Source organism: Trachurus japonicus, chromosome 10, assembly GCF_045865225.1.
Source record: "Trachurus japonicus isolate A0001 chromosome 10, Traja_1.0".
Classification (NCBI taxonomy): Eukaryota; Metazoa; Chordata; class Actinopteri; order Carangiformes; family Carangidae; genus Trachurus; species Trachurus japonicus.
In genome coordinates, this window is record NC_140916.1 from 27,520,906 (window position 1) to 27,537,898 (window position 16,993).

The window sequence follows — 16,993 nt, forward strand, 5'->3', positions numbered from 1 at the left end:
ATATCAAGAGGAGAATTTAATGCATTATAAAGAATTATGTTTTGCCTTCTGCCTGTGTTACAATACTGCCAGCATTCAGCAGTACTCATCTGCTCTATCCATTAATAGTGTGAGCTGCTAGAGAATTTCATTTTTTAGCCAAAGACAGGGAGAAGCCACAAACCACATGTTTGGGGAAAAAAACGAAAGAGGAGGGCAGAGGAAGAGAAAGCGTTATGCAGATACAATAACACACAGTGGCAGAGAAGGATGAAGAAATTGAAAGTAGGGCTACCAGAGGTCAGTCAAACACGGAGGCACTGACAGTGAGATATGAGACAGGCATAGGAGGACTTAAAGGATCAACTATAGCAAGATCAGGACAGAAATAGAATTAGAGGGCAGTAGAAAGTCGGTGACACATGGAGGGTGAAATAAGATACAGGGCAGACAGAAAGAGAGTAAGTGAACTGAAAAACAGACGTGGAATAGGAAGTTCCTTTGTGTGGGAGGGAAACAGATACTAACAGTAAATACCTCTGTCAGGAAACAAATTGGTGGTATGGTTAAAACAGACATGTTGCTGAAAACTTAATCCTGTATGCGTAAGGACTACAGTCTTCAGAGTACAGAAAAACTTAGTGTGATTGAACTCCTGTTCAAAGAATGACGCTCTGACTCCAGTGAAGCTTCCTCAGCAGTTTTTATCAGAGCTCCCTTTGTGAGATTGTAATGACAACGAAGCAGACGAGGACAATCTGATACAGTCCAAAACAAGTACAAACTCACAGCCCCAAAACATTGTCATCCCAGATTCAACCATTGTAATGGAATTATAACATAAAATATCAAGTGACACCTTTGTTAAGGCTTATGTCTAAGGAGTAACTTGAGACTTTTAAATTAAAATGTCTGTAGCACATAATGCTGACAATTCAAATCCCTGTGTTAACAAGCGTCTGTCCTGCTGAAGGGACTTTGAGTAAGGATTGCTGTTGTGTGACTGACCTATCCCAGACCTCTGGAGTTGCATTAAACTGAATGGAGCATATGCCACAACCTATCCCAGCATCATTCTGCTCATTAAATGACCTCTGACCTGTGTTATTTCACAGAGGGTAGACTTTCTTCACTATTTGTATCACCATGTCAAAATTCACAGAAAGATGAATGAATGTCTGTTATTCATCAGAAATGACAGATTGATAGAGCCCAACCAATTTTATTGATAGGCATTATCAATATACATCTATAATTAGTAACAATTGATAAAAGTGGCAAAGCTGCTGAATTGGTTTAGCACTGCACTCTCCACTCTGTGTTGGTTCATACATGTCAGGAAATGTAACTGAAAAGTTAGTACCAGTATTCAAGGTTTGTCCAGCTTTAATATTTAGGTCATGTTGAATCAAATATAAGAGGTCCATATCAATTTTTAAAAAAAACTTAAAGACAGCAATATGTATACCTCCCCCAAAATCATTTAGGCCATGAGAACCAAAGAATTATCATGTTTTGCCCTATTGATGGGATTCAAACAAGATTCATTGCTGAGTACTTATTCATTTGGGAGGTTAGCCTAGGCTACTATTTTACTGCTCCACCATGCTTACAGCAACATGACAGCATTGATCTCTGTGGAGGGGAAAGAGACGTTCTCCACAGACATGAACATTTTACCATATTGTAACTTTTAATACATTAAAAAACATTGACAAGTTTTCAAAACAACAATAAGAAAGGAAGTTAATGTGAAAATTTAATAATGCTAACAAGCTGCAATCTCCTTTCAGCTGTGTTAGCATCACGCAAAATTCACGTATGTAAACTTTTCCTAAACAGATAAATAAAAATACCCGACTAAATTTCATGTCAAGGCAAATACTGGTTATTAAAAAGGACAAAATAAAAAAGCAAACATTTTAAAAATGAAATGCAGGGTAAAGAGGAGCCATGTTTGCACACTGTACATTTGAATCCTTAACTTCTAAATCTGTGTAAAATATACATTTGCAGTGATTTCAAATGTTCGAAAAAGAAAGTCGAGATGAAGCTGAATGTCATATCATGTAATTGCAATGAGTGACAACCGATACATTTATTTATTTCTTGTACAATAAATCACACTTTAAACTTGTTTTAATACAACAGGATTGTCTTCAAGTGAAAACCTGAAAACAGCTTTATTTTGAAACCAATTCAAATGTTATTTTATTCAGATCTGGTGAATTTATGAAGTAAATGCAGGCACATTCTTCTCTTTTCCACATGTTTTTCTTTTCATTGGACTTGTACAATCATCTGACTTGTATTTCAGCCACTAAATTAGAATTACTAAATTACAACTAACCTGATGGTGGACAGAGCATAGATATTTGTTACCAGACAAAAAGTCGTAGGCTGTTGTACCCCTCCTCTCACGCATGAGCTGGGATATGATCCAGCCACCTACAACCCTGAACAGAATAAGCAGTTTTGAAAATGGATGAATGGTTGTTGTCCTAATTTTTGTGTTCTTTTCTTGTTGATACTATAGCTCTGGGTTGAATTTATTCAAACTCAAATCTCCTTTTCAAGTCACAGATTTGCCTGTTCAATGAGAATTAATGGAGCTCTTCCGGGTATTTTACAGTAACGTCATTTGTAATCACTGTTTGATCCTGCTGCTATTGATACAATCACAAATTAAAGTGATGAAAACAGTTAGGAGTTTGGTAATATCAATAAACAAAACCTGAAACACCTCAGACAACAGTTCTCTGGATTTCACTCGGATTTGCACAGTGTTTGAATTGCTCTATGTGTTGGTTTAATTAGGCCACCAGACTGTCGGCTTGGAGGATGCACTGGCCTTTATATGCTCAGTGATCTGATTTTTTTTTTTTTTTACATATGGCATACAAATATATTAATAGCATTGCTCAAAAGTAGGATACATCGTTAAATCAGGGTAAGATATGGTGAATGTGCTGCTATATCATATTGACAGCATCACAGTCAGGCTTGTGGTCTGACGCTTTATCACACAAACGCTAAGTTGTGCACAGTGTGTTCTTCCACCCACAACCCAGCTGGGAACTACCTCCTGTCAAACATACTGCATCTATGCGTACAGTGAATAATGGATATGGCTTTCTACAGTGTTTCATGCAGCCTGTATCATCCATGGCTCGGATACTCCTGGACTCATTCCTTTACAAAGACACCAAACATAAATTAGTCCACTCATACTATCCTGGCTCAGGCTGTGTAGCAGTATGAGGATCTGCATTATCTACACAGGGATCACAGTTTTCTGTCTTTTTTTCCCCATCCTTTTTGAAACTGGAGGCAGTGATACTGATGTTGAAAGCACATCATCTACGACAAAAGGCCTTCACCTTTGGAAATTGTTTATTACAGAGTGTGGAATTGCTATGGATGAGGAGACTGGGAAAACGACAACTGGCTATCTTAAAGTCACACATGGCAAAGGCTGGATGTTTCTGCATTTGCACACAAAGAGGAAGCTGGATAAGCCACTCTGCCAGAGGGAAAACATGGAGAGGATATGTTTACAATGGGATTAGATGAGAAAGAGGAGCCGTGCCACAATGGCCCCTCTTTGTAAGAGAGTGCATTTCTCCTGCATAAGGGAAAGAGGATCTTGAAGCCTCTAAATCAATATGTGACATGCTGCCTGACAACCTCTGAAAAACCATTTTCAGGAGACCTTATTCTTCTCAAGGTCTTAGTGCAAGTCCTAGTTCCCTAGTTCTCCATGTCTTATGTGTATTCTCACCTTTCCCGTGGATTTGTGATCTCACAGTGATTTTAAGTCAGCCGTCCTAAGTAAATATCAGGAATGTTAAAATTGCTGAGACCAAAAGAATCATAGTCCACTCATGAGGCCGTCAGAGTGTTTGCTTGGTTGTATGAAACCAATATTCATCTCAGGTGGTTAAAAGACTTAATAAGACTAAAACCTCTATGCTACTTTTGCCTGAATGGTTAATTAAAACCAAGAGTGAGGCAGCTGTTAAAGGCAGTAGAAAAAGGCCGCAAGATGCCTCTTTCGTGGATGAAAATCAATGTGGGACTGTGATATACGAGTTCTGATATGGTGTGGTCAGAGCGTTGGTGTTCATAAACACCACGCCAGGGCTGGTTTCAGTTTGTTGTGGATCCCCAAAATGAGTCATATGTTTTATAGTGTTGTGTTTGCTGGGCCCACGGAAAGTGTATTTAGTGGGATTGTGTCTATGTTTGAAAAATGTAACAATTTCTACACTATACTTGAGTCTACAAGGCAACATTGTCTAATTTCTGAATTGTTAATAAAGGTGTCACTCCTTATCCACACCATTATCTCGTCCTCAGGAACACAAATATTGATTATATCAGTCCTTTACACAAGCTTGAACTTCCCACTGTTCTCCTTGTCTTCCTTGAAACACATTTCTCTTAGTATCTGTCTTACCTGCCCCCCCACCCCACCCCCCATTGTCAACCTAGCCTAGAAAAGTTGCACTTAATTTAAAAGACTTGTTCTAGCCTCAGCCTCCCATCATCCTTCTCCTCCTCTTCCTTGACATGTACAGTTACTCTTTCCTCTTCCCTACCATTAAGCCTCCCACTCCTCTTTTTCCTCAACAAGGACAATTACTCTTTGTTTCAGTCTCTTGTGTGAGTCGCACTCTGCCGTCCTCTCTCTCCACGTCTCTGTAGAGCAGGGATTTCTGGGCCTTCAGGCGGCAGGCCAGCGACATGAAGATCGAGTCGACATTCTGACTCTCCCGAGGGTCCTTGGCCGATGTCTCAAACAGCAGCATGTTGTGGGCATCAGCAAACTTCAAGGCCATATTGGAGGGCACCTGGGGAACCGCCAGTGTTTGGTTGTAAACCTTAATTAGATTTAGAATTAAAGTAAATAAAGTATTACATTCTGTTATGGTTCCGCACTAACCTGTATTTGGTCCACAAGGTCACACTTGTTTCCCACCAGGACTCGAGGTACTGATGCTGAAACCCGGTGTCCATTACACTCCTAGAGCAGAACAGAAAGTAGTTTAATTAACTATGACAATGTTTCTATGATATCATAGAGACCATAAATATAGCATCTGAGAGGGAAAAAAACGTACAAAGTGGCCTCTTAGCTGTAATTAAGAGGAATTTGCGACAGCTACATATGTCACACTTGGCAAAAACAACTGTAGCGTGAAATGACTGGTGCCAAAATGGCTGCAAGGTTCCTGTCACCTGCAGTTTACCACCTCCCTGATGTAATGTATGTCTCTGCCAACCTGCCAAGATGTATTTTGTCTATATTCATATTGGTGAAGCCTTTGAAGGAGTTTAGTAAAATGTATTTAGTATCTAGCGATAAGTGCGGGGTGTATGATTAGCTACACTTTGATGTTGACCTTTGAACTTTTCTACAAATGTCAGCACTTCATTATTTCATCCTGTTATCACAGTGACCTCTGACCTGTGGTCACAATTTTGGCCATAGCTGTTGCTAGCTTGAAACACTAATAAAATCCTAAATGAATACTAATACAATAGAGTCATAAGTCAGGCTGCAGTTTTTTATTGCAAGAACAGAGAAAGTTAGCTGTGCGGCTGTGCACCTGAAAGTAATGACTGGACGATTTCTTTTAGTTTTAATGAGATAAAAACAATGAGGGTGCTTTCTGCCTTTTCAAAACGTGTTAAAGTAGAACAACAGCAAGTGTGACATCAGCTTTAATATCACCTGTTAAACCTATGCTGTTAAATGTAATAGTTACCCTGACTTTCTTTACTTGGTTAATGACAATACATACTTCTCACCAGTGTTCATCAAGTTAAAGTTACGTTGAGGAGCGTAAATTTACTCACTGTTTCTGAGTTAAGTTTACTTTGAATATTGAAATAAAGGAAGTAATGATGCTACACCAGTGGGAGGCAGCAGTGCATCCAGCTGTTCCTGGTCTGCCTCGAAGAAGAAGAAATGACACCTCTGTGCATGAGCAGAAGCTGCTCTTCAGTACTGCTCAAAATATATATTACATATTGTCAGACAGTGGCGTGCACAGACTTTTTGAAGGGCAGGGGCAAAAAGGATTTAAAAAAGGGCACATAGCGCGTCCTCACCACTGAAGAGGGCACTTTAGCACACGTTCTGGCTCCTAGAGCAGGGCACTTTAGCACGCGTTTTGGCTCCTGGAGGGCACTTTAGCACGCGTTTGGCTGCCATGAGGGCACTTTAGCATGCGTTTTGGCCCCCATGAGGGCACTTTAGCACGCGTTTTGGCTCCTAGAGGGCACTTTAGCATGCGTTTTGGCCCCCATGAGGGCACTATAACACACGTTTTGGCTCCTGGAGGGCACTTTAGCACGCGTTTGGCTGCCATGAGGGCACTTTAGCATGCGTTTTAGTCCCCATGAGGGCACTTTAGCACGCGTTTTGGCTCCTAGAGGGCACTTTAGCACACGTCTTTCAACAATTGGGCCACAGGGGGGGGGACCGCTGACTTTTCTAAAGAAGTCTTGGTCTGTTTCAGAAGAATTGCCTGCAGCTACTGAACTTACAGTTTTTCACTGAACTGTAGCTTCGTCAATGCAGAATCAAGCAAAGTGTGATGCTATTATTCAATATTTTAGAGGACATTTTGAGTGTACATCCATGTTCCATCTTTATGACAGCCGGGCAAGTGGTTTGTAGACCACTTCCAGACCATGTCACGCTGTCTGTAATGTATGATATAGAATTTAAATCCTCTGACTTTGAATTTTAGATCCACTGGCTGGGATGGTGCGGCTCTGTCATTTACCAGAATGAACTTCTTTGTTTGGCTGGCTCAGCAGTAAGTCTGCAGCTGACTTTGGGCTGCATGCTGTCTTATTGTGTCAGTATTCAAAAAAGTAGTGGTGTGTTGCTGTTGATAATGATAACACTATATCTGTGGATTGAGTCCCTCAAAATCATTTCTTCAATCATTGACTTGATTGCACTGTCACACATTGGGATGACAACATACTCAGATTCATACAAACTGACATGTGTCTATACTGTAACTTATGAGTGTTACATGATCTTTAAGTATTATGTCCACTATCCACCTCCAGGGATCAGATGTGTGCACCCTTATAACAGAGGCCTCCCAGTTCTACTTGGTGATGACGACCCAAGTAACTTCCACAACATCTGCTTTGTAAGTTCTCATACATCTTAAAGAACCACAAAAGAGTATGTGGCAATATCTTACTGAAAGAAAAAAAAATATGCCAGTTAAAGTCCTGTAAGTTCACGGCAGAGATGGGTAGTCTACTCCATGTCACTGGATTTCACTGCTGGGCTTAACAGTGCAACCCTGTAGGTCTGTGTTTGGCACAAGAGGAAGAGCGTCTCTCTCATTTACATAGACTATCTTTGACAAGCCAGTGAGGACATAAAGAGAAACTGAAAGTGAAAAGACTTCAATCCTTGACTTTTACCTCACTAGAAAAATATTTTACTGCCCACATATGTCCATGAAACTGTTAAGTGAAGACACATGTGGAGTGAAAACATAAGAGGTAGGAGGCAGGATAGATGACACTTATACAATACCCTGTGCTGATGTTGTTTGTGTTTAATTTTATACAGCCTTCTGACAGAGGCGTCTGTTGGAGTGCTGATTGTCATTAACAAGGACACACCTTTCTCTCCAAATCATCTCCAGCTGGCAGGTATTATAATGGACGATCTGCCAAACCTACCTGAAGCACTTGGCCTTTTGTTTGGGTTGTCATATGCTATACACTCCTGAGCGTGCAGTGTTTGTTTACATGAGGCAATTTTGTGCAATTGGCTGATGTCTTGACATCATGTTTTTGCATTTCATGTGGAATATGTTTTTTTTTCTCTTCAATTCTAATTTAGTTTATATGCAAAGCCACAGGCTTTGTGATGACATCACAAACCCATGAGTAATAAATAGTTTAAGCAAAGGCAGAACACTAAACTGTGGAGAGCTGCTGATTGTCATTGTGCCAAAAAAGAGTAGTACTGCCTGTGAGAAAAACATTGGCTTGTGTTGTGCAAATGAATATCTGCTCAGTCAACCCTTTCCCACCAACCTCTATCCATGTCTGTAGGTTGCGGAAGGAAGCCATCTTGGTGACATCATACACAAAGACCACTGCGTGGACATTCCGGTAGTAGTGCTCCACCATGGATTTGCGAAAGCGCTCCTGGCCTGCTGTGTCCCATACCTGCACCTGTGAAGAAAGACAAGCTAAGTGTGTGTTTCCAAAAGAGTTAAAATCAAACAGATATTCACAGATAGAGAAGACATAATTAATAAAGTCCCTAAACTGGGTAAACAAATTCATGACATTTTTATCACATTTGTGTAGGTATTTGATTAAATGCATCAGCTCATGTAAACATTGTTCAATCATCAGTCAGAATGAAGAATATGCATAACCATAGCTCGAGAGTTGTCTAAGCCTACAAGGTCTTAAACGACCCAGCACATGGCACTATGCTATGTCAACAGGAAAAACTGCTCAGACATTTGTAGGAATAGGATCTCAGGAGAGCACTGCTCTGTAGCACAGTGGGCTTTTCTGCTTAATAATTAACTCAGGCCTCAGGCAGGACTACTCTATGCTGCACACAGCAAATGATGGGCAGTGTGTCCCATGATCAAAAAAGTGACACAGGCACACAATTGTGAGTTTTAACCCAAAAATAAAAGCAACACATCTGGAAACATCATTACAATATGTATGAATGCTGGCTAGCCAAGGTTAGACGATTTTATTCCCTGCCCTTGTACATAGTCTTTTTACTGATCATCCTATTAGGTTACACCAGTAATCTCTACCTAATGCATGTAGTTAAATATTTTGTATATACTGATCGAGGCTTCTTCTGCCCATATACCTGTGTAATCCCTAATTGCAGCAGTTTTAAAGCAGAAGTAAGTGATATATTTGTGTTAATATAAGTCTTAAATAGTTATATCTTCCGACAGCAATCACTTACATAGAGTGTTTGGACTGAAACACGGGTCTCTCAGTCACTCTGCTCTGCTCTGAGCCGAGGAGAAAACATTTATCGTATCCTACAGTTTTTATCCAATGAGGAGAGAGAACGGCATGCAGGGCTGTGTGTGCAGCCAAGGAACGCCGTGAATGTGGTGACGTAGCGACGAGGACTGTTATGGTGCGTTCAAGGAAACTCGTATTTTTCCGACCGTGAAGTGGTACCAGTTCGATCTGGTACGAGTTCACCGGTCGGAAGTTACGAGTGGCCGTTATAGTGACTTTCACCGGTAAAACAGGTCGGAAAAACACGAGTGGGTTGCCTGGAACGCTACAAAGTCGTAAGTTGTGACTTGAAGCTGTAATTTACGATTTCAAAAGCCTGCCTGGAACGCAGCATTAGCGAAAACGACCGGACCACTTACTTCTGCTTTAACCACAGAGACAAAAAGGAAGTGACCATCATTTTCCACCTCTGTACAAGACAAGTCCTCAAATTGATTTCACATAAAAAAGTCAATCAATTTAGATCGGTGATTGAGTAAAATAATCTATACCTTATGTAAAGACTGATACATCATGGACCAGTAGGTTAGTTAAATTCTCTGAATGCAGTTTATGTATGAACACTGATGTTTCCCAGCACTCTGCCCAGGCCTGTTGTGTAAAAGGACCAGTAAATGATCTGCTTTTACCATTTGAAAGGACAAACCTGGCTGGTTAGCATCACAGGCAGAAAGATGCACTCGTGCTAAACTCAGCTCTTTGTTGAACACACCTAAAATTAATCCCACCCAAAATGACCCTCCATCCAGTTTGTAAATGTGTATTTCAAACCAAACCTAAATGCTGAGAAATAATAAGTAACAAAAACAGGAACCATTAAAAAATGTTATTATGTAGGATTATCTTGGCTGTATGTCCTGCAAGTTTGAGAATCATCACCATTCATTCGACACCTTACTCTACACTTCTATACTTAGTACTCTGCTCTGCTATTTATAGCCCTCTGCAGTTTATAACATCTGTTGTTGCCAGTCTGTGTGCTACTTTTATTCACCTGCCGGATGACTGGAGAAAAGAGTCACCCTGTTAAATCCATGCAAAGTAAATTTGAGTTTGAGTGAATTTTAATGATATGTAAACAATGTTATACTACATACTGTATACTGTGAGCAAAATTGGCACCTGTGCCCATAGACTGTATATAAAAGAGCCTGTGCCACCATAGTGTTTGTTCATTCCTTCTTTTTAGGCACCAGAAAGGGAGCATTGAAAAACTGCACTGTAAAGATCACCCTCTGGACCTCACAAATACACATGATTTTAGCTTTCTGACCCAGTAGGCAATAAATCATCTACAGGAGCCTCCTACGTATATCTAAAGACCCAGTCTGCTTGTCACTCTGCAGCCCCTAATATTGCCACAAGTTATATGACACGAGATCGAAGGTCAACGTGTTCGAGGTGGGTATTAAATTTGGTTCCAATCAATTTGAAGCATGTCCAGCTGCACGGTGGATGGATGAAGCATAGTGCTACACTGTAAACGGAGCAAGTATGTGAGTCTGTGTCATTTCCTGCTCTTCTCTGTGACTAATAAAGTACCTTTACCTTTTTACTTTCTCTGATTGGTTGGTTTGGGGACGTGGGTCGTAGATAGCAGCAGTCACGCTGTGAGAATTTGATCCTAAACTTCTGACACATGTCTCAGTAGGATTTGGATTCATGTCTACAGACTTCAGCAGGTTTCCCTCCCACACACATGTCAACTTAAATCTCAGACAAGCTAAAATCACACAGGAGGAGCCTCAAGTCTAGACTGCTGGTAGCAGCTCTCAAGGCTACATCCTACTGTATATGAAAGATTTGTGGAATAATTAAGGTCATGTTTCCTTGTGAGCATAAATGTGATGATCTCATGGCAAACAGATGCTGATAACTTTTGTAGACAAGTGGAAATTGTGTCCAGTGATGACAACAGAATGAACAATAAAGTTAGGAGGAGTAATCCTCTGATTACCCTGCAGAATGGCTATTATATTTTCTGTAGAAGAAATGGACAGATAAATATCGCCCCAGTCTGATTGTCGCTATGTTAGGAAGTTAAAAACATTCACACACTTGCAACTGCATCAACAAAAATTTCCAGGTATATAAATATGATTATATATATTTTTTTTGTTACTTTTTACTGTTACTTGTATTGTTACTTTCTGCCTAATGTTGATTGGCTCTATCAACAATCACCAACAAACATTACCACAGACAACAGATGTTCAGGCAGCAACAAAGCCAGATGATGCCAACAGTAGAAAACAGTAAAGGACAGACCAGTTGCATTAGTTAGACACACAACATTTAGACCTTCTCACATTGCTGATCATCTTCTGTGTGTATGACCTGTCGTTTGAGGACAACATCAGTGATGCATAGAGGCTGACCTAATAGGTGGAGTGTCCAGTGTTTGTGTGAGTGTGTTTGTGAGTCAGCATTAGGGGGCATCTGGAGGTTGCAGACAAGACGGCATGTGTGTGTGTGTGTGTGTGTGTGTGTGTGTGTGTGTGTGTGTGTGTGTGAGGGGGGTGGGGTTATGCACATTTAAATGAGTGTGTATGACCTGCATATTTATGGATCTATGCGCACAGAGGAAGAGATCAGGAACAAAGTAAGAAATCTCAATAAAAGGCTAATCTTCAGTCACAGTGTCCCTACACAAAATCAGCACTAAAACCTCGATCAGCATCATTTGCCATGATACTTTAATTAGCTTGTTATTACACGGTTGCACTACATTCATTTAGCTTCATCTGCCAATATCTATTCTTACTCCAAATCTAGGAATCATTAAATTTTAATTCAACAATTAACCACCATGCCATCACAGCACTGTGGCCTACATTTCTAATGCTCTAACGGAGAGCATCAGAGGATACATGGCCCATTACAGCCATGGAACTTACATCACACATTTCACAACAATAAAATTGGACAGGTGGTTATTTATAATTGTGCTGGAGTCGGGCAGGTGTCTTGAGACATGCCTGGGATTACAGATATTTACTGCCTCGGCACCCAAAGTGAGTTATTCTCATGCGGTTGAAACCAATGCACCTGTCAGCTTGTGATGGGTTTTCAAAGGCTTGAATATTGACAGAATCAGCAGTTTTTATAAACACAGAGGATACAATGCTGGTGTTCAAATGTAAATATGTATTTTATTGTCCGTAAATTTAGAAATTAGCTCCAAAGTGGAAACAATTATATTACTGTCTTTCTTTGGGCTGATTGCAGATGAGTAGGGACAAAGCATAAAAACATGTTGAATTTCACCAGCACTGAGCTAGATTTTAAATGTACAATGGCTGTAAAGACCCTGTTAAGTGGTGTGACATGTAGTCTGTTGTTTCATTGTGGGGATAAAATGAAAGAACAGGCCCAGTGTGATCCACTGGCAGACTTAAGAGCTGCAGCTGATCAACAAAAAGAAAAGAGGAGGAAGAGGAGGAGGGGTGGGGAGTGAGGAAACACCGCTCATCAACATCCAGCTTCTCTGTTGCTTTTACCTTGATGGTCTCCCCTTCAATCTCCACCGCCTTCTCCCTGAAATCCACCCCGATCGTGGCTTCGGTCTTATCGGGGAAGCTGCCTCCGGTGAAACGGAAGGTGAGGCAGGTCTTCCCCACGTTCGAGTCCCCGATGACTATGATCTTAAAGATCCGCGTCTGGATGCTCAGCTCCAGGGAGGAGGTGCTCAGATCCACGGAGGATGTGAAGCTCGGGGCGGCATCGTTGTGGCTGCTTGCTCGGCTCCGGCTGGCTCTGGGGAAATCCATGGAGGATGTCAGGATGGTGACATTGTCGTCCGCTCGGTTTCTTTGTGCGATTCCTCTCCCACCTCCTCCTCCTCCACCTCCGCCGCCGCCCGGAGCTCGGGTCTCCTCCTCCGGTGAATCGTTGGTCATTAGGCCGGAGGAGGCGATGCACAAAACGGTGTGCGTGTGTGAAGAGGCGAGGGGGTGGACGGATGGATGGATGTGTGAAGGGAGGGGAAAAAGGAGGAAGGAAGGAGGAGACCAGAAAAGCAACAATACCAACGATGCTCTTTCAGCAGCTCACTGTGGCCTTAAAGGGAGAAGCATGAGAAAAGACAGCAAAAGCAAAATTGATCATTTTTATAAGTTTTCTTTTTTTTTCTATTTGAAAATGTGTGTAGGATAATAGGAAGCCAAATACACAAAAATAAACTATACACTAGGCCTATACTTATTTTCAAACAGCTATAGATAATAAATTACCTACAGAAATCAAAGTAGCCTTTATTGTTATTCAACAGATCAAAATAAGTGCCTCATGATTAGTATGAACTCACCAGTGGCTAATCATACAGATAGAGGCTATGGATATTATAGAAACAACTGTAAAATCAAATCACTGCATGAGCACGTTGTGGAGTCCACAGACACAAGCAGTTAATTGAATCCAACATTGAGCCTCGATTACTGCACTTATGTTCCATTTATGTATGTTATGAGGTTATGTGTTGTCAAAATGAATGTAAGCTATATGGACTATGGTTCCCAGTTAATGTACAGTATGCATTTGAGTGCTAGTGGATATCTACATCAGTACACTGTATGAGTGGAATTATCCAGTGTATGTCTGTCAGTCCCGTAACCTGATGTGTGTTTGTAGCTACTGTATGTTTTTTCTTATGTGTTGCAACTCGTTCCCTATCTTTGAGCCAAGTTTCTCCTTGGTAGAGACCAATAAAGTAACCATAACCTTATTTTGAGGCAGCCATGGCCAGTTTTACTGGAGTATTTGTCTTGTGTTAATTCTCCACACAACATACTGTAATGTGCCCCATGGGGACAGTTGTCCTTCACATGTTTCAGAAGCCTTCATTTCACTTCAGGATTATATTAAAAATATGCAATATTTCACAAATAATAGAACTAAACAACAACAACTATAAATCTGTCCATCCACCATGGGCTGGAGCCAATCTCAGCTGACATAGAGCAAGGGCAGGGTACACTCCGGTCACCAATCAACCACAGAGCCGACATATAGAGACAAACATACTCATATTCATCCCTAAGCTAATGTAGACCTAATGTGCATGTCACACACAGGCTCAGGGAGAACAAACAAACTCAATACAGAAAGGCTCTTGGCCCATTGTTCTATGTACAAAGTTAATATTAACACCAAAAAACAGTTTCCCTTTTTGTTAAGCTTAACTTTTTCTTTTAATTCTCCATTAATCATAATGTGACTTATCAAAATAATTTTGTGAGCCATTGGAGGGTCTCTGTGTCTGAAGGATTTGTGTATTCTGCCACGCCTGCATTGGTGTTCCCTGTTGCTGTCTTAAACACACTATTAGCCTAAGAATTACAGACAAAGCAGATGCACAACTGCACTGAAACATACAAATCCTACAGTCAACAAATCACCCCACTACCATTCTCACTCTTTATTGTAGGGGTACATTTTGTCAGTGCATGCATGCATCAGTGCTTCTTGATTGATGCTTCTGGAAACTGAGACTTCCTTCTGGGCTGTAACCGAGAGAGAAAGTGAAAGAGATTTTCACACAGCACAAAGTCATGTGATCTGATCAGCTGGTTAAATTATCACATTCCACAAACCAACTTTTCCGTGATGCAAAGGATTGCAGTGTTTCCAAACCCCTGCCCTGGTTGGTTTCTCTGTTTAAAATGAAATTAATAATGGAAATACCAATAATTCTCAAACTGAATAATAACTGAACATGTGAAACTTAAAAACAACAACCTACTCATTAACTCTAGAGACAGTCACTGGAAGGTACACAGTGCTGTTTTTCCACAGCTCTTGTTTTCTCCCTGAGATTCCCATATTATTTGTTATTGTGCAATCTCTTTTTTTATTCCCAGCAGCCATGTTTAATGCAGAATTAATACCAGTCTGTCTGTCTGACAGAAAGAGTGGGCTGATTGCTAGAGGAATGACCAGCACAGAGCAAACTCAGGCACTTTATAATGGTTTGCTCTGAGTGGGTATTGCTGTAAACAAGGATGCAGCTACAAAAATTCTGATGAGTATGAATGCTATATTTTCCAGAAAATCTGTTAAAATGATCTGCGTTGTTTGCAGTGAGTGAGATTTTTTTATTTTGAGTCCAAGTTACTGAATAGTTGCCTGGGCTTTGACAAAGTGTCTTGCTCACATGGAGAATGATGAGGCATGAACACACTGATATTGCAGCAAAGGATGGCATAAACATGAGTTTCTTGTGCGGATTTGAAACCTTTTTAAAGTAAATTTTGTAGCATTTACAATTTGTCAAACAAGTTAATGATGAGTTGTTAATGATGTGAAAAGCAACAAATCGCAAATTCATCCGTATTGTGGTGAAGCATCTACAGCTATCTGGTCGGCTTTACCTCTAGCGGCTAAATACTGATTACTTTCAGCATTGATCAGGCAGCGTCAATGCTCACAATTTTGCTTTGTTTACGATGTTCACCATTAAAATGGCATGATAACATGCTAAGCTTTATAACACTCAATACTGAGCTTTACATTAAGTTCAATTGAGGCTGGTATGAATGCCATTAGATTTGTTGTTCATAACCCCCGATAGCTGCATTAACATTCTGGCAGGGAAACATAAAGTTTGATTATCTGTAACAGAGGCCATTACAATCCACCCAATAGTTGATGAGACTGTTCCTTGAGAAACCATGCCAAGCCAATAATCACTTTAACCATAACCCTGACCAGAGGGAAAGTGTGAGGATGACCAAATCATTGATATTGATCTATTAGTGACCATCACATAATATATTGACATGCAGTCATTGTATTTCAACCTGGACCTGACAACTGAAATTGTAGAGTGATGCTGCAAGTGAGGCTAAAAATAATGCTACAGCCATAGCAACAGACCGCTTTATTCCTTTCAACTTTCTCCCTGTCGCACTATTACCATGTTTCCCCTTTGATCAGTTTGTCAGCAGCATGCTCACAATTAACTTTCACTCTTTCAGTCTTACAGATTCCATTATGCTCATATTTTAATCAGACAGCCTTTTCATAATGTTTGGAAAGCTCAAAAAGAAAGAATCAGTTTTACTTACTGTATGAAATGTTGCCATACAAGGTGCTGACGGGTGTTTGAGCTGCAGTGCATCCATTTTAACACACAGCAACAGAAAACAAAACACAAAATGCACACACACACAAGCAGAATACAGACATACACACACTCCCTGTCTGTTGATATCAGACTGAAATGCAGACAGAAAAACCAGCACTTGTCCCGTTTTCCCTTTCTAAGTCAGCGCCTTCCCAGCGTGCACACATACACATGGAGGCACACACACTCAGTGTTGAGAACAATCCCTCTTACACAGACACAATCTCTTCCTCACAGACATACACACTCTTTCTCAAAGGGACACACATAATCTCTTTCTCACACACACGCACAACAAACACATAACACACACACTCGCAACTGCATCGAACAATCCCAGTGCCTGTGTCTGACAAAGCTCCCTTCATCCTCAGTAAAAGACCTGTTTGTCTTGAGATGAATCTCAGTGGGACATTCACATTCTGGTGAACACAAACCAACAGTGAACTATAGCATACATACAGTACAGTGTACACATTTGGATGCATGCAGACAGACTAAAGTAAAATCCTGGTGTAACATTTTGACATGTGGTCATTTGAGGATTCATCATAATATCAGATTTTCAATTCACAATTAAAGAATTCATGAATTCATTCAGATTTTCAATATGGTAAGATAATGATAAATATGACGCTAACAGTCAAATCCATCTTTTTGTTTATTGTGTGTTTAGTCTCTTTTTTGGCTCTTTACAGTAAGTACACTCAAACAGTGCAGCTAATACTGTATATGATACAGTAATAGCGGCTCAACATTAGGCCTAAATGTCAAGCCAGCTTGCTTCTGTTAACAGTGTGAATTTGTGACCTCCGTGAAGTGAATCAA

The 16,993-nt window shown here is 40.5% G+C and overlaps 1 protein-coding gene across 1 annotated transcript; it reads right to left on the reverse strand.

Annotated features, from left to right (window-relative positions):
• Positions 1-2,331: 2,331 nt before the first annotated feature.
• rab33a (RAB33A, member RAS oncogene family) lies at positions 2,332-16,690 on the reverse strand. Its single transcript, XM_085788519.1, has 5 exons — positions 16,107-16,690; positions 12,543-13,101; positions 8,065-8,205; positions 4,925-5,005; positions 2,332-4,832 (listed from the first exon to the last, which is right to left on the reverse strand). Exons 2-5 carry the CDS (start codon positions 12,939-12,941, stop codon positions 4,608-4,610), a joined length of 846 nt encoding a protein of 281 aa, XP_085644645.1. The 5' UTR covers positions 12,942-13,101; positions 16,107-16,690; the 3' UTR covers positions 2,332-4,607.
• Between the last annotated feature and the right edge of the window lie 303 nt (positions 16,691-16,993).